At 35.6% G+C, this 24,872-nt stretch overlaps 1 protein-coding gene across 17 annotated transcripts in view; it reads left to right on the top strand.

Moving 5' to 3' along the window:
* CCDC91 (coiled-coil domain containing 91) overlaps window positions 1–24,872 on the top strand; it is a 173,153-nt gene that overhangs the window by 70,264 nt on the left and 78,017 nt on the right. For 10 of the 17 annotated variants that reach the window (XM_072040849.1, XM_072040854.1, XM_072040859.1 and 7 more), the window contains 3 exons: window positions 6,322–6,378; window positions 7,582–7,659; window positions 22,785–22,892. In XM_072040849.1, the coding sequence (XP_071896950.1) occupies window positions 6,322–6,378; window positions 7,582–7,659; window positions 22,785–22,892 (243 nt within the window). The remainder of the gene's footprint in view (window positions 1–6,321; window positions 6,379–7,581; window positions 7,660–22,784; window positions 22,893–24,872) is intronic. The other 7 variants (XM_027456901.3, XM_072040873.1, XM_072040910.1 and 4 more) reach the window with 4 other exon arrangements.

Genomic DNA, 24,872 nt, shown 5'->3' with positions numbered 1-24,872 from the left:
TCTGATACTATTTTTGATATGTCAGGAGCATTAGCACAATATTTTTTAGCATCCACTTTTGGTAATGGAAAGAATTATGAAAGAATTATGATTGTTTTGAATTAAATGAGAAGAAAGTGTGACTATTTCTTCTTCCCTTCTCCAGTACAGTTCTCCTTGTTGCTATTGAAGTCTGGAAAAGGTGCTGGCATGCCACAATGAAAAGTTAGAAGGGAATTTGTGCAGTGTTGGTGGGTTGCATGCCCTTACCTCAACAATTCAAGACAGTATGCCTCTTAAAAGGGTAGCAGAAAATACATCAATTTCAGTGTAATTAGAATTAAATTAAATCAGCTTGAGGTTTCTTTTTTGTACCCTCCCTGCAATGGATCTCACACATTGTCTTACTGTGTGTGGATCTTACAGAGTACCCTTTTGGGAGGTATTATCATCACTCTTCTCAGTATTTGCAAACATGTCCAACATTTTGACAGAAAAGCAGGGTATGTTATGAACACTCATTAAACTTTTTATGCCAACGATGATTCACTTAGATGGAAATGATTTAGGAAATAATTCAGCTAAAAAGATCTGAAAGAAGTGCTAATGCAATTGTCAGTCAGCAACAAGCAGCTGGAAGCTGGGTGGCCAAAAAGCATCCTTGCTTTCACAGTAATTTCAGGATGTCTCTCTACCCTTTGACATTTCTGGGGACCACACCTCTCAGAAGCTCAACAGGCATACTGATCAGTCTGATATACAGTCATTTGATTCACAGGGGCCTAGTGGAAGAAAATGAGCCAGGAGTCACTTAGCCTTAGATTGTAAGAAAACGTCCCAAGTTCAATCACATTTTCTTATTGTCATCATTAAAGCTTTATTTGGTCTATTCCTGAAGGCATGTGCATTTTTAACACTAAAGCATGTGTTGTCTTGTGCATAAATACTTTATAGTGACATTTCATCATGTAATAATCACAAAACCGAAAAGACTGAGACACTAACTGCTGAATAATAAATTGCTTGTTGCTTTCATATTGTGTCTACAATGCGTGCCTCCTTATCAGTGTTGTCTGGAAAGATCATCAAGGCTTTGATCACAAAGTAAAAATGTCCCAAGTATCTGTTTGTATCATCATTCTAATGTGAGATTTGTTCCATCACAAGGCAAGGAGGTGAAAGTCCTCTGAAGGTCACTTCACTGAAATTTCAAACAAATAAAACAACCAAAAAGCAAAGGGGCAGGAGACCTGCATGCATGGGCAGGGAGCTCCTGGCAATGCTCAGATAGAAGAAGAAAGTTTGCAGCATGTGGATAAAGGAACGGACCATTTGGGAGGAATATAGGGACACTGTCAGAGTATACAGGGATGCAACAAGGAAGGCCAAGGCCCATTTGGAATTAAATCTGGCAAGGGATTTCAAAGACAGTAAGAAGGGCTTCTTCAAATACATCAGTAGAAAAAAAGAAGACTGGGGAAAACGTAGGCCCACTGCTGAATGAGGCAGGTGCCCTGGTGACAAAGGTTACAGAGAAGGTAGAGTTGCTGAATGCTTTTTTTGCTTCAGGCTTTACCGCTGAGATCAGCCCTCAGGAATCTCAGACCCTGGAGACAAAAGAGGAAGTCTGGAGAAAGGAGGACATGCCCTTGGTTGAAGAGGATCGGGTCAGAGATCATTTAAGCAAACCTGATATCCACAAATCCATGGTCCTGATGGAATGCACCCACAGGTGCTGAGGGAGCTGGCCAGTGTTACTGCTGGGCCACTCTCCATCATCTTTGAAAGGTTGTGGAGAATAGGAGAGGTGCATGAGGACTGGAAGAAAGCCAGTGCCATGCTAGTCTTCAAAAAGGGGCAAGAAGGAAGATCCATACAACTACAGGCCAGTCAGCCTTACCTCCATCCCTGGAAAGGTGATGGAACAGCTCTTCCTGGAGGCCATCTTCAAGCAAGATAAGGTGATCAAGAGCAGTCAGCATGGATTCACCAAGGGCAAATCATGCTTAAACCTATCTGATGCCCTTGAATGATGAGATGGGTAGATGAGGGGAGAGTGGTGTCTGTGGTCTACCTTGACTTCAGCAAGGCTTTTGATACTGTTTCCCATAAAATCCTCATAGACTCGCTCAGGAAGTGTGGCCTAGATGAGTGGATGGTGAGGTGGATTGAGAACTGACTGCATGGCAGAATTCAGGGTGTTGAGCTCAGTGCCGCAGAGTCTATTGGGGGCCTGTAGTTAGCGCTGTCCCCCAGGGGTCAGTACTGGGTCCAGTCTCGTTCAACTTACTCATCAATGACCTGGAACAGAGTGCACCCTCAGCAAGTTTGCTGAGGACACAAAGCTGAGAGGAGTGGCTGAGGGATGGGCTGAGAGGAACCTCATGAAGTTCAAGGGCAAATGTAGGGTCCTGCACCTAGGGAGGAATCACCCCAAGCACCAGTGCAGGCTGGGGCCTAACCTGCTGGAGAGCAGCCCTTCAGAGAGAGGCCTGGGAGTTCTGCTGGACAGCAAGCTGACCATGGGCCAGCAATATGCCCTTGTGGCCAAGAAGGCCAACGGTATCCTGGGGTGTATTTGGAAGAGAGTTGCCGGCAGGTCAAGGGACGTGATCCTCTCCCTCTGCTCAGCCCTGGTGAGGCCTCACCTGGAGTATTGTGTCCAGCTCTGGGCTCCCCGGTACAAGAGGGAAATGGAGCTACTGGAGCGAGTTCAGAAGAGTTCTAAGATGATTAGAGGAATGGAGCATCTGTCATATGAGGACAGGTTGAGAAAACCAGGCCTGTTCAGCCTGGAAAAGAGAAGACTGAAGGGAGACCTTATCAATGTGTATAGATATCTAAAGGGAAGGTGTTAAGAGGATGGAACCAGACTCTTTTCAGTGGTGCCCAGCGACAAGACAAGAGGCAGCAGGCACAAACTGAAGCACAGGAAGTTCCAGCTGAATACGAGAGGCACTTCTTTACTGTGAGGGTGACAGACCACTGGGACAGGTTACCCAGAGAGGCTGTGGAGTCCCGTTCTCTGGAGATATTCAAAGCCTGCCTGGATGCCATTCTGCACAGTGTGCTCTAGGTGATCCTTTTCAGCAGGGGGGTTGGACTGGGTGATCTTCAGAGGTCTCTTCTAACCTTGGTCCTTTTTCTTTCATATGTCTAGAGCATTAATTTTTTAACTCAGCCTCACCTCGAGTACTGTGTGCAGTTCTGGGTACCACAGTACAAAAAGGACATGAAACTATTGGAGTGTCCAGAGAAGGGCTACAAAGATAATGAAAGGCTTGGAGGGGAAGATGTACGAAGAGCAGCTGAGGTCACTTGGCCTGTTCAGCCTGGAGAAGAGGAAGCTGAGGGGAGACCTCATCACATTCCACAGCTTCCTTGTGAGGGGGAGTGGAGAGGCAGTTGCTGATCTTTTCTCTTCAGTAGCAAACGATAAGACCTGTGGGAATGGGGTCAAGCTGCAACAGGGGAGGTTCAGGCTGGATATCAGGAAGAGGTTTTTCACTGAGAGGGTTGTCGCACACTGGAACAGGCTTCCCAAGGACATAGGCACAGCACCAAGCCTGTCAGAATTTAAGAAGCGTTTGGACTGTGCACTTAGTCATATGGTCTGAGTTTCTGAGTGGACCTGTGTGGAGCCAGAAGTTGGACTCGATGATCCTTACAGGTCCCTTCCAATTCAGGATATTCTATGATGCTATGAATTTTAAGAGTAGTTACATACACTCATTAAACACATGTTCCTGTGGAAAATACAGATCCTCTGTATTTATACAGAGGATTTGTAAAGAATTGACATTATCATTGCTTGTCAAATGAATATGCTGTTCTTCGATGTTTCCCTGGTGTTCAGAGCCAAAGCATGAAACTCAGGAACTTTAGTGCATCTCCATTGTTAGATGGTAAATCAATAAATATACTTCCAGAATGAATTATTTAAACTGATCTTCTGTGGCCTTATTAGATAGTACAAGGAACAAGTGCACATCCCATTGAGTGATAAATCAAAAAGATTTTGAAATGGTATTTACAGACTTGCAGAGTTAAATGCCAGCCACTCTTGTAAATGGGCACGTAAAGCAGGCACTGTTGTGTAGCATTTACATCAAACTTCATCAGATTGGGTGAAGCCCTTACTTGGAAGGAATGCGGCCGTAGGAGCTTAAACTTTTGTATAGGTACTCACGATAATGCACTTTCATTCTCTCTTCTAACTCTTTCACAGGCATAGTTTTGTTTGTGTCAGCTCTAGCACTCTTGATTCCTTACTATTACTTCTTTACTAATGATTAATTTCCTTTACTTTAGGGAATATTTAAAGTAGATACTCTAGTGTTGGATGGGATCTTCATGTTCGTGGTTATACCTCTGTGTTCATAGTTGTACCCATTTGGCTTGTGACTTTGGACAAATTACTAATTCTGAAAAACTTGAGAAATTTATTGTAAGAAGACAGACTAAATTTTTTGCTTTTCACCTTGATTTGCCCAACAATGCCAGTGAGGGGTACTGTACTGACCGGAGCAGCCATAAATATGACCTGGCCCTAATGGGAACAATACTGACAGAAAATGTCTGTTAAAACACTAGCAGAAGAAAATGCCTTCCAGTCTGAAAACTGCTTGACCCATGAACCAGGAGTATATTTGGAAGGTATCACTGGCCTCCTGAGGTGCAGCTGAGTACCTAAGAAGTGGGGGCATCCTGAGGATACCATCCATAAAGGGAAAATAAGGAACTGGAACATCAACGTACCATCTGAAAAGCAGAAAGTAGTCTGGGAAAAGTAAAAATATTTTGTCTCAGAGAACAGGAAACCTCATCTATTGGTTCCCTCATGTGAAACAAATTAGCAGCATCTGTTGGCTGCTCTAAGAGGTGGTATCCTATGCCCTCTTATGTCTCAGAGATACAAAAATTGCTGTTTTTCTGTCCAGGATGGAACCTTTCTTTCTGAAAATGCCCTGTGCTGTACAAACTTTCCTTTCCTATAGGACATCCTAAACAAATTTTACATCTGCTGTGGAGGCCTGTCTGTCTCGAAACTCTGTAATGCAGATTATATTTGAAGCGAAAGTTTGTTATTTGTTTGGTCCTGCTCCTGAGCCTATTTCTGATTATCTGTCTCTCCTGAGAGTTTTTTGTTTGTTTGTTTGTTTGTTTGTTTGTTTGTTTTGTAATTAGACCATTTTGAGGTCAGTATTTTATAATTAGATCCCTCTGAGGTTGATTTGGCATTGCCCTTCCCTCCCACCTCCGCTTCTGAGATCAGTTTGATGCGATATCAGTAGTTTTATTAAAGTTGTATTTATGTACATAATCTGCCATAAGTAGTTGATATTTATAACTGTCATAAGTGTAGTTGTTATAATATTGATAACTTCACAATTCGTAAGTATATTCAGTACAATAACTTACTATACTATACTATAGTACTATAACTTGTTGAACCTATGCTAATCTGTATTTGCTACTATATTACTACTTCTTACTGTGTCTAATTGCCTTCATACCTCTAATTGCTACTACTGTTAATCTGTACTATTCCCCAGATATCTACTACATATAAAAATTTGCTTTCTGGTAATATTGTAACAGCTTTTTATCTATATACATATCTATATAATCTTGCCTTTTTAATCATAGTGTATTTGCTAGTGGTAATTTGTGGTAATCCATGATAAATAGACAAGAAATCTTCATTGTCTTTGTTATTTACGGAATCTTAAAAAAACACTTGCAATCTCTATGCAACCACAGGCTAGGTAACTATGTGACTGTGACTGTGCTGGTCAACATACTTGATCCACTGCATCTCACTGTGTAGTGGGTTTACATGACAAGGTTTTGGTAGCAGGAGGCCATAGGGGTGGCTTCTGTGAGAATTCAGAAGCTGCCTCATGTTAGGTAAGGGACCCACTTCCTACCAGAGCTGAGCCAATAAGAGATATTGTTTGTGCTCAGCTTGTACCAGTATTCAGTATTTTTTCTGTTAGAATACATAGTGAAAACAAATATCCTCATTCTACAGAATTCTTTTTATCATAATTTTGAATCTTCATTATGCTTTTTTAGTACTTACTGCTTTCTCTCTGTCTTTTTTTTTCTATTCATCATATTTTTCTCTTCAACCAATTCTGTAGATTTATTCTGTAAAAAATATGACCATCTCAGTACTTTTTAATGCAAAACATCTGAGTTTACTTACTTATGGTGCCAGTAATATCTCTGTATCTCAATGTGATTAAACATCAGATGTTGTATATTTTATTCAAAGTAATACTTTGTTTATTTACACTTCAAAATATTTCCATCTTTTGTTTTTCTGCTTCATTTCAGTTGTTGCAGGGCTTCACAAACAAACAAAACAGTTTTATTCAAGAAAATCTGAATGTAGTAAGTATATATAGCAATAATTTCAGACTTTTTGCAAAGATGGCCCTTTCACTAGAAAGGAACTGAATAACTTAGCAGAAGTTTCTAATCAAATTTAGTGGAGTTACAGACTGATGAATTTGTTCTTAATGGTGTTATATGGCCTTTCATAATGAAATTGAACATGTTTTGTTTGATTCTTCTTGTTTTTTGTTTTACTTTGAACATGGAACTCTTAGAAAACAAAGAATTTTATTCATTTCAACTTGAATTCCATTCAAAAACAATAGATCTGTGGTGCAAGTTCTGTTTGGTGTTGCTCTGTAATCGCTGCAAGATAAGGTTCATGATGTCTTTGTTTTAAATCACATTGAAAAGCTGGTGCAGAAAACGCATCACCTGCAGTGCAATCTGATTTAAGAAAACATCACTGAAAAAGCAGTGCTGCTCATTGATAAGAGTTAAATGCTGAGACTTTAATGAAGTGTTCATATTGCAGATACTGTATACCATAGGAGAAGCATTTTTACATAAAGGCAACAAAAATATAGAATGTTTCCATCCACAGATATTTTTACATACTACTGTGGCTAAAATAAAGAGTTTTATTTGAAAAACATATTCAGAATGCCTTATGAAAGAAGACTTCCTGGAACCTTAAGAATTAAAAAAGATGAAAAGATAGAAAAAGATATGCTGAGCAGGAGAAGGGTTTGATGTTCTGAGAAAGCTGAATGTAATAATCAAAACATTGAAATGTATTAGCTAGTCAGTAGGTAGGTAACATTACAACAGCATTTTAAAGTTACAATCTTGATTTTATCTTTAATAAGAGAGTGCTTCAGAAGTCCTACCATTCACAGATGTACAAAACAAACAAACAGAGAAAAAAAAACCACAATCAATCAAACAACAACAACAAACAGAAAAATCAGAGAAAATTAAAAAAACAAAACAAAACAAAACAAAAAAAAAAAACAGAAAACAGAAAAGAAAACAGAGAACCATTTAGAATGATCTGTGGAGTACTGAAGTAAAGTTTAGAAATAAAAAGTTTAGTATTCAGAACAAGTTGAATTGAGCATATATACAGTATCCAAAAATACTAGAGGTATACATTTATTCATGAAAGATAGCAAAAATGAGGAAAATACTTGGTCTTTACTTTCTTAATATTATGTCATGTCTGTATGTTGTATATAATACTTTCATATTTTTGTACAGGAAAAGCATAAGCAGGAGTTAGAAGATATGAGACGAGCTGGACATGAAGCTTTGAGTATTATTGTTGAAGAATTCAAGGTAAACAAGTTGTCAAGTTAGCACATTTTCCAGTGTAACATCATATAATAAGTATGCATTACCGGCAGTCTTCTTTAGTATTAGCTAGTTTGGTTGCTCAGACTCTTTAATTATAAAACTGTCTTTTCAGTTGTTTCCAATTTATTCTGTTTGGCCTGAAAGTTTACATGACATGTTTTTTCACTCTGCACTTTGGGAAACTTCAGATAAAGCATGTTAGCCAAGTGATGAATCTTAAAACTGGAATAAAACAAAAGTTCTCAGTCAGTTGTGGTAAACTTCACATTAGCTACATTTTGGACCTCTCCAGTCTCAAAAATCTATACTTGCAGGAAAGCAGCCTTACAGAGCAATTGAGCAGTTTTGTTTGTTTGTTTTGTTTTATCTATAGAACACTAAGACAAGAAGATATGTATAAATTAAGGCAGAATGTGTAAACCTCTCATGCTGTTCCTATTTGTGCTGAGTCAGTAAGATACAAGAACTGGATGTTATTGTGGAGGATAAATGTGTCTTTTGTACTGTTACTAAAACTTGCTAATAAGTGCACAAAACTGATTCAAAAACAGAGATTATTGTTATTTCAGATAAAAACTGAGTCATCTTAGGTGTAGGTATGGCAAAAGATTCTAATTAGACTTAATAGAGGTAAAAAAGATCTGACTGGACAAAGAAACTGATAAGAAATGGAAGATAAGGCTCTTGCTGGGAATGATAAGGGAGACATGAGACATAGTATGCAATTAGAAGCTGGGATCACTAAACTGACAATGTTGTTAGTTAGGTTTGGAATGGAACTGGCAAACTAAAAAGGATTGGATTGAGGCTGTGTCATCTGATTCAAGCAATAAACTAAAAGCTTGAGCATAGAAGCTGATCAAGAAGCCTGCAATACTTTGCTGGGGAGGGTAGGCTTCTTTATTTTTAGGAAATCTCCAAAACTTACTCACAATGTATTTTTCTTTCTGGAGTTGTCAGGATCCGCACCTCCAGGAGAGCCATTTATGCCAGATTCCAAGTCTGCCACAAAATTCGAAATCTAAATGCTGTTCAAAAAGGTGGTTGGTTGGTTGGTTTGATTGTTTGTTTTGTTTGGCCTCTGCTTCTTATGTGTAAGGTAGGCCTACCAAGTTCTAAATCTGAGAAAGTTACACGATGTAAAGGACCTGCTGATGCTTTTAGGACCACCGACTTGAAGACAGTTTATGTAGTAGGCTTCAGAAAAGTATAAAACACGAAACAGAATACCATTTAATAATTTTGCTAAAAAACTGTTATCAGTGTTCTAGTCAATATTGAAATTGGACTATCTATAGAAAAATGTCTGTCTTCATCAATATAACTTATACAAATTTCATCAAAAGGGAACCTATTCAGAAATAAGTTTCATTAGTTTTCATTCCAGAGAGAAGTTAAGCTTGTTCACTGGCGATGTCCCTTTGCTCCAGACCTTCCTCATTTTGTTCAGGAGAATCGTTGCATTTCTTTTCCCTTCTTCTTACTCCTTCGGGATTTATTATTTATTTATTTATTTATTACAATGGAAGTTCTCAAATGACAGAATTACAGACTGGTTTAGGTTGGAAGCGATCTCTGCAGGTCAACTCTTACAGCCCCTCTGCTCAAGCGGGGTCACCTAGAACAGGTCGCCCAGAACCATGTCCAGACTACTTTTGAATATCTCTTAGGAGGGAGACTTCACAACCTCTCCAGGCAACCTGTTCGAGTGCTCTGTCAACTGCACAGAACACAAGTGCTTCCTGATGTTCAGAGGGAACATCCCGTGTTCCAGTTTGTGCCCATTACCTGTTTGTGCCCTTGTCCTGTCACTGGATACCACTGAAAAGAGCCTAGCTCTGTGCTCTGTTTGCACCCTTCCTTCGGGTATTTGTTGATGAGATCCCCCACTGAGTCTTCTCTTTCCCAGGCTGAACAGTCACAGCTCTCTCAGCCTTTCCTCATAGGAGAGAGAAATGAGTGTGTCCTTCAGAATGTCCGCTTTGGATGGCCGACCAAACACATGGTGTATCTCAGCCTTTTTCACTTCCATTTCATACTGGCTGGGTATAAAATGTTTGTCTGTTACCATGTGCCTTATTTTGAAAAAAACGGTGAGCAATTTGTAACTGTGGCTTTTACGTTTCCTCCTTTTTATTTCTGAAATATAAGCAAATTGTGAAATACAAAAAATCTCTAGTAGTGAATGAATAGTCTTCACCATATCAATGCCTTTGTGTGAGCTAAAGGAGAGTTTTGCATGGATAACGTTGTCCTTTTTAAGGAATGACCTCTTCATGTATAGCTGGGTAAAGAGAGATACTTATGTGCTGTATCATTTTTTAAAAGATATTTAACAAGTCAACATCAGCTCTGAAGATCTGATTTGACACCTGGAAAAGAAGGTTTACATTTTTCAGTTTCTATGATTTGGTACAAAAGATTAGGCTTTTAATTGAATACTGTGATTCCAAGAAATATTTATATTTAGCATATTATTTCTCATAGACTGTTTATATTCAAGTTACATAAAGACATTCTTTAATACCAGGGAACTGTGGCATGAATATACTTCATACAAGTCTTCCTGTTGCCTCATTGGTTAGTTGCCATATTTTTGTCAATGAGATTACAGTACTCCGAGGAGAAATAACATCAGATATGCCAGCCTCTGTGTAAAATACTGCTACCAACCTTTTCTGCAAACATAAAATGGGTTAGCAGGAAAATAAGTATGCTATCTTAAATATATATATTTCTCTTACAGCTTAAATACCTTTTTTCGTAAGCCTTTACCATGTGGGGGAAAAGATGTGGAATTACAGTGAACTGAATCCTTAGAGAATTTAGTGAAGGCAAACCTGTTCTATGGTTTTGAGAAAAATCTCATGGATTCTTTTAAACTTTTCATTCATGGTTAATATTTCAATATGGAACAAGGGTTAAGATTTTTTTCCTGAAGTGAATGAGTCATAGAATCATAGAATATCCTAGTTGGAAGGGACCCACAAGGATCGTCAAGTCCAACCCCTGGGTCTCGAAAGGACCACCCAAAAAACCAGGCTCTATGTCTGACAGTGTTGTCCAAATGCTTCTTGAACTCTGGCAGGCTTGGTGCTGTGACCACTGCCCTGTCCCAGTGCCCGAGCACCCTCTGGGTGCAGAACCTGTCCCTAACCCCCAGCCTGACCCTCTCCTGTCCCAGCTTCATGCTGTTCCCTCGGGTCCTGTCGCTGTCCCCAGAGAGCAGAGCTCAGCACCTGTACCTCTGCTCCCCTTGTGAGGGAGCTGCAGGCCGCCATGAGGCCTCCCCTCAGCCTGCTCTGCTCTGGGCTGAACAAACCAAGGGACTTCAGCTGCTCCTCACCTGTCTTCCCCTCTAGGCCCTTCACCATATTTGTTTCCTTTGGACACTCCTTGTTTCTCCTTTTTTTTTTTTTTTCTTTTTTCCTTTGGACACTACCAGTTTTAACACTGCTGGCTCATGCTCATGAGCGAGGAGCCTTACATATAGCATTTGTTTAGCTTAGGAGTGTAAAATAAATCTGATTAATCCTTTTAGTGAAATATAAATTGTGGAAGTTACTGACTTTCTTATTTCATTTATGATTAGCCATGCTTCATTTAGTATTGAAATATGTCTTCTTTAGCACTTAAGACTCTGCTACACTAGTACAAATAATTTATATGAAAAAGTGTTTTCCATTTTTAGTAATTTTAAAGTATCAACTAATTAATCCACCATTTCCGTGAGCGTAGAATGTCATCTAACATTGTCTAGGGTTTTGTTTAAAAAGCGTAGGAAGTAGGACTGCTTACAATAGTCCTTACTTACACAGTCCTATTTTGCATTTCTTGGGTTTTAATAAAACAAACTAATGTAGATTATTCCAGTAAAATGCTTGTTCATGGCCCAAATTAGGTTCTGTTACAGTCATGACTATTGGAATTATGACACATCCTCTCAGATACTAGCCAGTTATCACTTTCCAGTACCATCTCAAACAAAGTTCTTCTAGTATGTGTGAATATAATGCCAGAACCATTCATCATTAGCTCTATAAAATAAATCCCAGAATCCTCTTAATTAGTTGTTGAAACTCTGTGTAGAACAGTGAATTACTTGTTCTGTGTTCCTGGTGTAAAAAAGTCTTCCTGTTGATAAACATGTGTCTTTCTTTTGATGCACAAAGCAAAAGTTTTTTGTTGTTGTTTGGATTTTGTTTGTTTTTAATTACAAGATTTGATTTGATTAGTAATCAAAAAGTTATTAAATATTAAATTGTTAAATTTAGAGCAGATTGTTACTCTTTGCAGATTTATTGTGGTGGCCTTTTTGTTCTGTTGTATCTTTCATCACATAAAAATGAGTTACATGTATATTTTCTGATAGATCGCTTCCTCATATTTTGAGGAATGTTTTCTTCTAAAACAGACAATATTTCAGCATATTGGTCTTCCATTGCTATCTTAGCCCTAGGCAGACAGAATCACAGAATCATGAATCATTTAGGTTGGAAGAGACCTCCAAGATCACCTAGTCCAACCTCTGACCTAACACTAACAAGTCCTCCGCTAAACCATATCACTAAGCTCTACATCTAAACTTCTTTTAAAGACTGCAGGGATGGTGACTCAACCTGACACTTCCCTGGGTAGCCCATTCCAATGCATAACAAACCTTTCAGTAAAGAAGTTCTTCCTAATATCCAACCTAAACCTCCCCTGGCGCAACTTTAGCCCATTGCCCCTTGCCCTATCACTGGGCACATAGGAGAATAGACCAACCCCCTATAATTTGTCTCAGGAAGAACTGATGGCTAGGAAAAGATTCCTTATTTTTATAATGTAGGAGTAGTCATACAACAGTGATGATAATCATAGAATCATAGAATCATAGAATATCCTGAGTTGGAAGGGACCCTTAAGGATCATCAAGTCCAACTCTTGACACCGCACAGGTCTACCCAAGTTCAGACCATGTGACTAAGTGCACAGTCCAATCTCTTCTTAAATTCAGTCAGGCTCGGTGCATGTATTTTAAATGTAATTGTAAATATGACAAAATTCTCTTCTCTTTCTGTAAATACGACAAAACTCTATTCTTTTTTAGTAAGGATGATGTTACATGTAGTTGTGACCCTAGAACAATGAATGAGATTCTATGAAGTTATAATACTGCAAAGGTTTGATTGCGTGAGTTTGAAGTTCGTTTCTAACAGGAGCCCGAGGAAAAGAGCATTTTGTGGAAAATAAATCCTTAAACTCACATGCCAGTAGAGATAAATACCTAGATAAACTTAGTGTAGCATTCAAACTATAATCATTAGTCATTGCTATACCAAAACCAACTGCAAATGAAACTGAAGTTATATTATACCACTTCACAGAAACATGTTACCCTATCCTTACAAGTGAATCACACAGAATCACACAGAATTTCTAGGTTGGAAGAGACCTCAAGATCATTGTGTCCAACCTCTGACCTAACGCTAACAGTCCCCACTAAACCATATCCCTAAGCTATCAAATATCTTGTACATTATACCTGTGAAACACCAGCCTAAAATCCAGTGCACCGTTTAGTCAGGAAAGTGATTAGTGAAACCATGAAGCTTTTTCATACTGTGATACATATCAAAATGTCTTGACTTTGTGTAACTTCTGAGAATTTTACACGAGAAATACTGTTTGACTTGATATGTTAAATTTTATAGCAGGAGCAATGTTAAAGCTTTAGTAACACACTCTAATACAACTATGAGTAGAAACAATTCAGCCCATTCATCACAACTTTTATCTCATTAGGGCCCACTTCATTGTAAATTCCAAGTGGACTCTGACCTAAGCAGGAGTGTAATTGCTTTCATTTTGGTTAATATTCATTTGTACAACACACACAGATATATATATATATACATCTTCATTCTTTAGCACATAAAAAGAATGTATTGTATTTAACTTGAAGGTATGCTTACCTGAAAATAGCCTGATCATGAAAATACACAATGCCTGAAGTGGATAATTTATATTCTGTTGAAAAAGAAAGTGTGGAAAAGAGTTTTATTTATATAGTATGTGCATTAGATAAGAACTGTCTTACAACATGGAAAATCAAATATTACATATTATTTAGTGTATCATCTTCCAGGATCAGGGAAGAATTTTGATTGCATCCTGTCTGTTTTATTGGTTAATTGGTCAGCAATTGGTAATTATATCTTGCCTTAAAATAAATTAGTAGGAATTGGTTAGTGGTGGAGAAAAGATACTGAATGAGGTGGTAATTTTCTAATGCTATGAGGCATAACAGTTCTTATGTACTATTGATGAAATTAACACTAGCATTTAATATAGTTTGTGTTTGAAGTAGAATGGTAACTTTTCTTTCAACTAGGTAACTTTATTTATATATTTTTAAATTGCTTGTTTTAGCCATTTGGACTTTTCAGTTTTGAAGTAAAGAAGGTGTTTGATATACTGGCTTATATTTAGTTACTGAAGCAAATGAATGATGTTTGAGCAGGAGAAAGAAATTGGAGAGAATATTTATTTGGATTCGCTAAGGGTTTTCATGAGTACTTTTAACTAACTCGTAGAACATAATGTAGCAGCCTGTACATCATGATGAGCACTTCAGTTGGTCTAATGTTTTCAAATAATGCTACACCTGAGAAGTCTATTTTTTGGCAGGTATTACAATGACTTTTATACTGTTTTTCAAAAGGAATAACAGAGGACAATAAACTCTATTCTGTTTTTCTGCTTGCTTTTTTTTTTCCTGAGAAATTTTTAATTTTTAATATTAATATTTATTAACATTTTTAATATTATTAATATTATTTATTAATATTATTTAATATTTTTGCTTGGTTGTGAGAGAGATTTGGCAATTTGTTACTGTTTGGAATTTTTTGGGGGGTAATAGTTATATTTTGGCTATATGTTTCAAGAAGGATTCTCCTAAACTCTAGCTTTTGGCCTGCAACAAATCCTGGTCTAGGCAAGCAGCTGTGGTTTCTACTTTCAGTAGAATTAAAACAGAATGCACTGGTGTTGGGTAAATGGATATATATTAAAAATGGTATATATTTTTTTTTAAAAATGGGTATTTATATTAAAAATAGGCCCTAGTGTATGTGCTTTGGTTTTTAGCAAAATTCTAATTATCACACTTTTGCCTTGATTTGAGGACAAATTTGTGGATAAATTTTAGAAAGCAACCTGTACTGTCTACCTAAAACAACTTGCAGAAGTGCAGGATAGATTTTTTGAAAATCTGTGTCTTTTGTCCAATTGCAATTATATTTTCTGATATTTAAACTTTTCAGGTTGAACAGTACAGTTTTTCAGTCTCTAGTCTGTATTCAGTGATGCTGTTCTCTAGAGTTTCCACAGTACGTGTAGAATGTTATTAATTATGGTCCAGGACTACCTAATTATACAAAGGAACAAGACTTTTAGCATTGTGGGAATTTTTCTGAACTTGTTATACAAACTAAATCTGATCGTTATTAAAGCATATAGTAGAGTAAATAAGATGTGTATTCCCCTGAGGATACTCAAGAAGTTCTTATGATAGTTGGATGTAGTTTCAGTTTAGTGTCTTCCAAAATTATTCTAATATATGAAACTGAGAATTCAAGTTTTCTCTTCATCCAAGCTCAAACAAGGGTTTGGACTAATTCACTTAGATAAGTTTTATTTTGTTTTGATGAAATCCCAGTTATAGTTATATTTTGGTTTATAGTTTATAAAATGAAGACAGACTAACTTTTAATGTTTCTGGCACACCAATTTAAAAATATTTTGTACTGTCATTTAAATATATGAGGGTTTTGATGATATTTTGATGATATTTGATGATAGAATGGCTTGTGTGATGTTTATAACCAGTGATACATAAAGCAAAAACGGATGTGAAGACACTTTGGAGAACATGTTCTTAAGGGGTTTCATTCTTTTTATGTCAGAAGTCACCGGACATTTTTGGTTAGTGAAGAAAAAGCAGGATAAATTCTCTGGTAGATTTTTGGGGGTTAGGAGAGTGATAATAAAGAAGGGAAGACACAAGACTGTTGGAATGGTTTGGAAAGTTTCTGATAGCTTAAGCTTCAGAAGAATACTTGCTTTACTGTCATTATCATCATACAAATCTTGTTATTTGTAATATTCATATGTTGCTTACACAGCCATACTGTGCCTAGTTAGTTATATGTGAGCATTATCCATTAACAATGTGGTTTTTTTGTTTGTTTGTTTAAAAACACACTTAAAGTTGTTCATGTACTTATGGCCAGAGCAGTGAATGGGAAATACAAAACAATTTGGTGATGGAATATGATCTGTATCAGTGATGTGATTTATTTCTGTGTCAAAGTAACAAGAAGAAGATAACAATTGTCTGAAATGATTAATGAATGCTAGCATTTAAACTATCTTATCATACACTTAAACCACATAGTTTACAGACACTAGAACCTCTCCTCCAACCTGCAAATAAGAATCCCCAATGTTCTAGCACATTCTACTATCACTTTTTTTTATCCCTCACACATACTTTACTGCCAAGAATTCAGAGATATGAGTGTTAGAATAAGAACTACCAACACTAACAGGTTCTTGAAATTTTAGAACTTAAACAAAAAAAGACTTAGTCTGTAGTGGTTCAAGAGCAGCTACCCTATTCTTCAGGAAAGGAAAATCAGGACTGAGGCACAGTATAGACTCCTAATTTTTCTTTTTGGTTGAAATTCACTGTTTACTCCAGATGATATGAAAGAACATCTAATGATTTCTTTCATTTCTTTCTGGAAGGATGAATATAAAACATCAGACTATAATCCACCTGATATCCAATAGATTTTGGAAAAAGAACTAAAGGTTTGCTATTTCATATCAACTCTGATAGTTTCTTGTAACTTCTTTGAGTCATCTTAAGTACATGTACTGAAACTGAGGATAATGAGCAAAATGAATTCTTACAATATGTAGTATTTTACCTTGTTACCGTGTTTTTGACCAAAGAAAAGCCACTGGATATGTTAAGTTAACGTAATTTAGGGAAGTACTTCTGGATTTAGGGAATTTAAATATAGATGTGTTGATTTGGTGCCCTTTTCCTCAGCTATTAACTTTTTCAGTGCTCCTTTCTACTCCAGGGTTTGGTTTACTTTTAGAACCTTTGTGGATGGAATACACGCTGGGGGACAGAATAAGCAATGCTGTAACAGCTGTACTATCATCTTATTTTTCTTCTATCATCTTATATTTTATATTGTACTATCATCTTATATTTTTCATCCATGTAACTTTAATTCATAGGACTTGTATACTCTAAATCCAGAGGAATGTATGTATCAACAGTCAGTTAGTTTTCATAATCATGCAGGTAACGATGAACTGAAGCATATATTAAAAATAGCATTAATCTGTTTTTTCTAGTGAAGTACTGTAGAGAGTTTGAAAGGATGACATTTGCAGTCATGGAAAAGTGTTTAAAATATTAACATCTTTTGGTGACTTTCTCATGCAAAATATCTGGTTGATTTTCTGAAAAAGAATGTATTGGTTTTTTTTCTTTGTTTTTGCCTTTATCAGTCAATGAGGCGATCTCTTTTCATCTGTCATGAAACAACATAATTTGTAATGATACTAGAATTTTCAGCTCACTCAGTGTCATTCTATTCTTAAAACGGACTTTTACATGTGACGTTTTGATTTGACTTACTTAAAAGCCAAAGTAAAAAACATAAACCTCTGTAATTGAAGGAGACAAATGGCTAAGTCTCATTCTCCAGTGGAGACCATGTTGTCAGTAATTAACTTTTTCGGTCCAGAGGGATTCAGATATCCAGTAGCTGAAAACTCCGGAACAGTGGTGACTTATTTGGCAGCAGCCATCTTGGCAAAGTACCAGCCTTTCTATTGCCTTTCAGAGTGTCACTGTAGATCATGCATACAAAAGTTGTATGTTGTATTGGTTACAGACTACTCTTCCTGTTGGACCTTTTGACATGTTTGGGTTTTGGTGATCATTTTGGTTTGGTTTTGTTTGTTTTGGTGTGGTTTGTTTCTTTGTTGTTTTGGCATGGTGGTCTTCATCCTGATTGCGTTGTTTAATTGCTATGCTAGTACTTATCGCAGGAGTTTCAAACCCTTTTCATCACCTGTAATACTGAAGAACCTTGAAAATTTTTCTCCCTTCCCAGACTATCTATTGCCATCAGATGATACCCTGCATCAACTATAGCAAATGTGAATTTGAAAAGTATGGAAAATAATGTATTAAAATCTGGAAAAATTGCAGTTTAACAGAGATAATCACCATCATATATTGTAACAATTCTCCACGCATAAATATTCCTTGGATTGAGGTCTACTGCTCAAATTTCTTTCCAGGTGCAGTATTGGTATATAAATAGTTCAGAATACCCAAGTTCACATATTTGAAACAGCTTATGTCATCTGTACTGGCCAAAAATCTTAAAATGCTTGGGTAACAGGCAGAGGGAGGGAGAAAAAGGCAAAACTTTAGAAGCAGCACCTGTGGAGGACATTGCCTGCTGAGAAAAAAATTTCCTGTAGTATTTGGAAGCCAATGCAGTAAGATTAATATAGAGGTAGTCATTTATAATGTTAAAACTTCACTAAGAAAATCACAAAAAATCATAAAATGATCTTGTGTTTTTGTGTGAGTTCTTTTTGTCTCTTTCAATTTTTGTTTCATTACAAAAAAAAAAAAAAAAGATTAGTAAAACTTAGAGGCTAAAACTGAGGAGAAGTAAATGTCACACAATTTTTTCTAAAATTAGCGAATTCTATTTTGTCAGTAATTTTTCCATCAAAATTACAAGAATGGAAAATTTGCATATATAATACCCTGGGTTTGGTATTCAACATGTACCCTTTTCTATTGTGTATTCCTGGTGTACTGCCTATTGATTTTAAAATTATAACTGTGTTGTTTTTCAAGTTGTGGATAATCTCTCCTTTTTTCTTACCCCCCAAGTTAGTTCAAGGAAAGATAGTGGATACAAGCACCCACTTAAATACATTTTATATTTAATTTGTATAAACTGGAATGTTAATCAGAGTTCTCTTTATGGAGAAAAACAAACAAACAAACAAAAACCCTTACCACAAATCAAACCGTTGTTTGCTTTTTCAGATCTACAAGCCTAAACAGCTATAGATTGAAGTTTGAGACTGAAAACTTGATTCAATTGTAGCTTTGACTAGCTTAGAAGTTCACGCCAAATTGGAAATGAATTATAGCTGAACCAAAACTATTAAAACAGTATCACTGTAGACATTAATTCTTGGTTTTCTTGGTCAATGTTTTGTGCCCAGTTTAGTCATGGTAAAAAATGTAATATGGTACTGGGAAGAAGAACATATTAAAAAGCCAAGAGTATGTTTGCCTGATTACTTGGTGCTGTTTTTTTTTTGTGTTTTTTTTTTTTTGTGTGTGTGTGTGTTGTTTTTTTTTGTGTGTGTGTGTGTGTGTGTTTTTTGTTTTGTTTTTTTTTTCCCCCGAAGTTTGAGGAAAGATGCTTCTTTTTGCATTTTAAGACAGCTAGATATAAGTTGATTATTTGTTATATAAGACTTGTAAATTCTGCCTTTGATTACTGGAAAGGCATCAGTTCAAATTATGATGATGTACTTATGATCACAACTATTTCTGTAGCAGATGTACTTCATTCTTAAGTTAATGCATGACCTTCTGTTTGAATTTTAAGCAACCTGCTGTAAGCAGTTGTTTATCTAAGGTATGACAATCCCTTTAAGCTGATAAAGTTTCTTATGTGGTGGAGGTGGAAGATTTTTGAAAGCCAAAGAAATTCCAAATAGGAAAAGATGATCCATTTAACTCCTCCAGAAATATAACTGTATATATTAGAGACCTAAAGGACAACCTCAGTTTTGGCTAAAGGTAGATGTATTTAGAGCTTCTGAATTGTTTTGTATTGAGGAAGAAGGAAAAAAAAAAAAGGAAGCAAGTAGTTAGAGACTAGTTGATAGATGCAAAGAGATTCTGAAAATCTCAAGTGACCACTTTCTCTAGAACTGTACAAAGTGTAGACTGAGGTAACAAATGTGGTAAGAATTTAGAAATAGATCCACATCAAGTCTGATGACATCTGCAGTTACAGTCCTGCAACTGGCTGTTGGCACAGAATGACTCTTTCCACCCTGCGTCAAGTTCATTGCACAATATATAGGAGGAGAAATGAGTTACCAAGAGCATCCATGTTGAAATCCTACCCTTTACTTTATGCTACAGATACTCTAGGCTAGTTTCTGCTGTAATCTTGTTTGAACTGATTCATTGAGCTATGGAAAGAAGGCATATTGCTTCAAGAATTGCTTGATACTAGATCAGTGGCCATAGCTCTATGAAGCATCAACAGCTCTATGGAGCAGAATAACTGTGTAATTAAGAATGAAAACGGCGTTTCAGCAGTGGTAAATAGTTGCGCAGAGTAGCAATTTATCAAACTTTTAGTGTTGTACTATATAGTATAGTATAGGATATTAGTTAATTAGTAAATTAGTTTTGTTAATTAGTGACTTAAGTAGTTTATTATCTGTAAATTTGCATAAGATTTGCATGGATGTAATTCATCTGTGCTTTATTTACCCATCAAGACATCTTAAATGGTTGTTATGCAGTTTTCTGCAGGCTTATTTTCGTCGTTTTTTGTTTTTTATTATTTTTATATTTATTTTTTATATTTTTATTTTTTTACAATTGTGTAGACGCTTTTTTTGACATCTTTATGCTCATCTCTATGTTTATGGTCAGCTGGAGCTAGGCAAATGTAGCATATCAGCCAAGAACATAATACTGTCATGGGCAACAGGTGCATGTTAAATGAGAATTAAAGAAAATAATCTCAAGTTCATCTTTTAATTTATTTCGAAAAATTGTCTTCCCTCTGGTAATTTTTTAAATACAGAACATGAATTTTATATGGTACACCTCATTTTCTTTTAAATGACTTGAAAAGACAGTGTTTGAATTAAAATATTTTATTTTGATTTTAAAGGCCTGTTTGGCTGGATCTATCTCACAGAAAAAAGATTTTTTGTATGGACAGTTCTTATGACACAACATGGAAGCTGTCTCTGAAGCAGTGTTTCACAGATCTGTGTGTCTCCGAACTTGACCAACTAATGGAATGGTCGAATACAGGATCATCTCTGTGGTACTATTTAAAATGTATAAATGTGTTAGAAGTGCAAACAATAGAAGAGGAAGGCTTTAGTTTCTGAATGTGGATTTTTCTGCATTTTATACAGAAAATAATAATTATAAGGTTCAGAAAATCTCTTTGTTCCATCTAATGGACAATATTTTTTTCCCTCAAAAAAAAAAAAAATCTCTCTACCATTTAATAGGAATTTAATAGTCACCAGTTAAGTTTGCATAGTAAAGAGTATAAAGTGGCTCAGTCTCTGGCCTAAGAAGAAACTGAGAAATGACATTATATTGTAAGGACTATTCTGCTACTGTTTTCCTTACAATCAGAATTATTTTTTTCTTTTTTTTTTCTTTTATGCCAGTTATACAAAACAATTCATGTCACAATGGTTTAGCAGGAAAAAAAACACAACAAAGTACAGACTTAATTTTTGCAAGTGATATGTGGCAATTTCGGTTTATACGCAGTAGGATTTAGCATATAAAATTTCATATACAAAAGTTATACTTCTTTGAGAGCTACATTTTTTGTGATTGCCTGAATTTATACCAACACAAGAACTGAATGTAGTTGGAAAGAAATTTGCTTTTATGAAAGTAAACTAGCCTGACTAGCTAAATCTCATGCAAATGCCAGTAACTGTAGTCTTACACTTTGATTAAAGTACATGTCAAGTGGCATCTACCATTTGTTATTTCTTAAATTTTTCTGAACCTTTGCTAAAGGTACTACTATACTATACCATTACTGATATCCTGAAGAACAAGTTTGGCACAAAGAGGCTAATTAGTGAAAAACGTAGTTTAAAAAATTACTATTTCTTTATAACATGTTTTTTATTGGTTTGGGGTTTTTCAAAAAAGCTTTCAATGCCATATTGAATGTGTTTTTTATGTTCCATAGAGTAAATACATCTCTAAAACAAAAGTCGTTTGAAAAAGGTACTTTTTTTCCTTTGTCTGCATTTGGGCCAAATGTCTGTTTTCTATAGAACTTACATCTGTTTTAACTTACACAGTAATTTCAACTAGTTTGCTATATTGATTACTAGTTAAAAATAGCTTCATCTAATGTGCATAAATAGTCCAATGAATATTTGGAAAGTGACATAAATATAATATTAGGAAAAAAAACTTGCATAGCACACGGATTAAGTAAATCCTGAGTAAAAATACTAGCTTTGTTTAAGAAAGTTGGAGCATAATTCCTTCAAAATTCACTTTTTCATATATCTGATTTTTTTTTTCTTTTTCTTTCTGCATTCAGTTGCTGGAAATTCTGCAGAGTTCAGTCAAGTGCATGTGCATACATGTGTGCATGCATGCAGAGTTCCTAATTTTATTATCTTTTTGTTATTGTCTTCGTACTTCGACTTTCTACACTCTGACTTCCACTGCTTCACATTTGAGTGTGAACTTCCTGGGGGGGCATTCTTTTATGTTTTAAATTACTCAGAATTTCCATCTGCTTTTACTTGACTTGTGGTTGTGAAGATCATGCTTGGCCCATGGGATCTTACACTGTGCCGAGAGGATGTGGAGTTTTGTCAGCCAGTGAAATATGTCTGGCTTTTTTTTCCTTTTTTTTTTTTTTCAGCATCTTTCATATGCTTCTCTTCATGTGTGGTCCCACTGTACCGACTATATTTAACAGAAATACTCTATCTTCTCTGTGCTGCTCTCTTTTAAGCAGCCTGTGTATAAGAAACCTGAGATCCAAAAAATTTTAGTCTTGACTAAAAAGAAGGTAGTGTTACATAAAAGTACTTTAGTAGTTGCACATTCCAAAATTTATAACAGCATTCTGTGTTCTTGTTATACAAAAGTATTAGTTGATTTGCAGTTACCAATAAATATCCCTGTTATTACCTTTGTTGAATATTCTCTGCTGCTTTTTTTTTTTTTTTTTTCTTCCCAGGCACTGCTACAATCTACAGTTCAACAGCAAGAAGCAGCTATTGAAAAACAGTATATACTGGCAATTGAAAAACAGTCCCACAAATGTGAAGAACTTCTTAATGCTCAGGTATGGGTCTGGACATGCAGAAGCCTTCATGATTATCTTTTAGCTTCAGCTCTTCTCTGTTTGAAAAAATATGTTTTTTGGATACATCAATGAAAATAATCACTCTTTCATTTTGTGTCCTCAGCGTAACAGTAAACAGAGTTACTTAAAAATGCAAAGTAAATAATGACTCTCCATCTGTCAGTATCAAAAGTATCTCATGGCATTTAAATCCACTTAGAACAAATTCAAGAGTATAGCACTGAGAAGTAGTCTCAGTGCAACTTAGTATTTAATACTTTAAGAACAGTCATTTTCTGTAGTCTGGGAGACAAGCATACAACTACTTTTAATTCACATAGTTAAATACAGGATTTGATTGCATGGTATTTTCACAAATATTTGTAGGGTTTTTTTTTGTTTGTTTTGTTTTGTTGTTTTTTTCCTGCCTAGACAGTAAGCACAAATATCTGTTGTCCAAACCTCTCTTTATTTCATAGAAATCTTACATAAACATTAAAAATTAAGTATGAGGAATTACATAATCATAAATATATAAAGACTTACTTAAATATATAAATATATATATAAATGTAACATGACTTGATTAAAGGTACACTGCATAGTGTACACACATAGTGCATACAATTTTGTATCTTTAATGTGCAGAATCACATCAATTACTGATGAGCTTCTGAACATTGTAAATCTGGCTTGTTATTGAAAATGTTATGGCTTGCCCTTTTGAATCCAAACAATAACAAACATTAGTCTATATTAAAAAAAACAAAAACAAACAAACAAAAAACTATTGTGCTAATACCATCCTATATTGTTTACATTACAATTAACTTTTTAAGTAGTTAGCAACAATTCTATCAAAAATGCAAACCATAATGGTTTATTAATATAAACTTCTTGGGGTAAAGTATACCTAAATTCATCAAAAGGCCATTTGAAGTATTCCACCATTTTCAACATTATTTTATGGCGATTTATATGTTCTGACTATATCAATTAACGCTTACTGCAAACATATATTAAATGTGTAAGCATCTGTATAAACAGGGTAAACTAAAGAGACATAACAGTGGAGAAATTGATTCCATCTTGACTAAGGTGTATATTATACAGAACTACAGTTACTTATCATATGCTTGCCATATAGTTCTGTATAGTAAAAGAAGTAAAAATGAATTCTAATAAAATGCTTTGTCTTTTCTGAATTGAAAATATCTTGCATGACTTAGTATAATTTTCTGTATGTTAAAAAGGAGTGTATCTCATGAAATCTGGAAGAATTGTATGAAGATTATTGGGGGGTGTACTTACAGATTGAGCAGCAGTATTGCTCCCATGATATGTTACATTTGCATATCAAGTCAAATGGTGGGGACAGAAATTTGAAAACATGTTCAAGAAGTTCAAATTTATCTGGGGATCTATGTAAGATAGCTTTTTGTTGGTGGTGCTTTTGTTTGTTTCTTAAGTAGAACCTGACAACATAAGGGTCATAGAGTTACATAACACAGTGCCCATTTCAAATCATACCTCCATTTAATGCAACTTAAAACCACTTTTGGATCCTGGAAAATTTGCCATCTTTAGATATAAGACTGGAATTTTGAAGACTAGTCAAACAGACAAAGGTTGTGAGTTCTGTGTGGTAGAATTACCAGGTTTAATAAAATACAATTTATTCTTGCAAGCTTTGTTCACTCATAAATCTGTTGGAAGACATCTGAGAAATGTGTACCGTACTTTTATTTTTTTTATATATCTGTCCCTAAGTATATGCTTCTGTGTTTGTTTCAATATTTGGCTTTGTTCAATTTATTTTGTTCTGTGCTAACAACATTGCTGAAATTATAAGTTGATTAAAATGATGTGTTATGGCATTGTGCATGTATATTCACCTTTACAAGTAGAGTTATGAGTATCTATTACTTGAAAGAATTATTTATTTTTTTCATGGTAGTAAACATACAGTGCAAGTATGTT

The sequence above is a fragment of the Anas platyrhynchos genome, chromosome 1 (genome assembly GCF_047663525.1).
Source record: "Anas platyrhynchos isolate ZD024472 breed Pekin duck chromosome 1, IASCAAS_PekinDuck_T2T, whole genome shotgun sequence".
In the NCBI taxonomy this organism is placed as follows: Eukaryota; Metazoa; Chordata; class Aves; order Anseriformes; family Anatidae; genus Anas; species Anas platyrhynchos.
The sequence above is the reverse complement of the archived record's forward strand: the minus strand, read 5'-3'. Positions and strand labels throughout refer to the sequence as shown.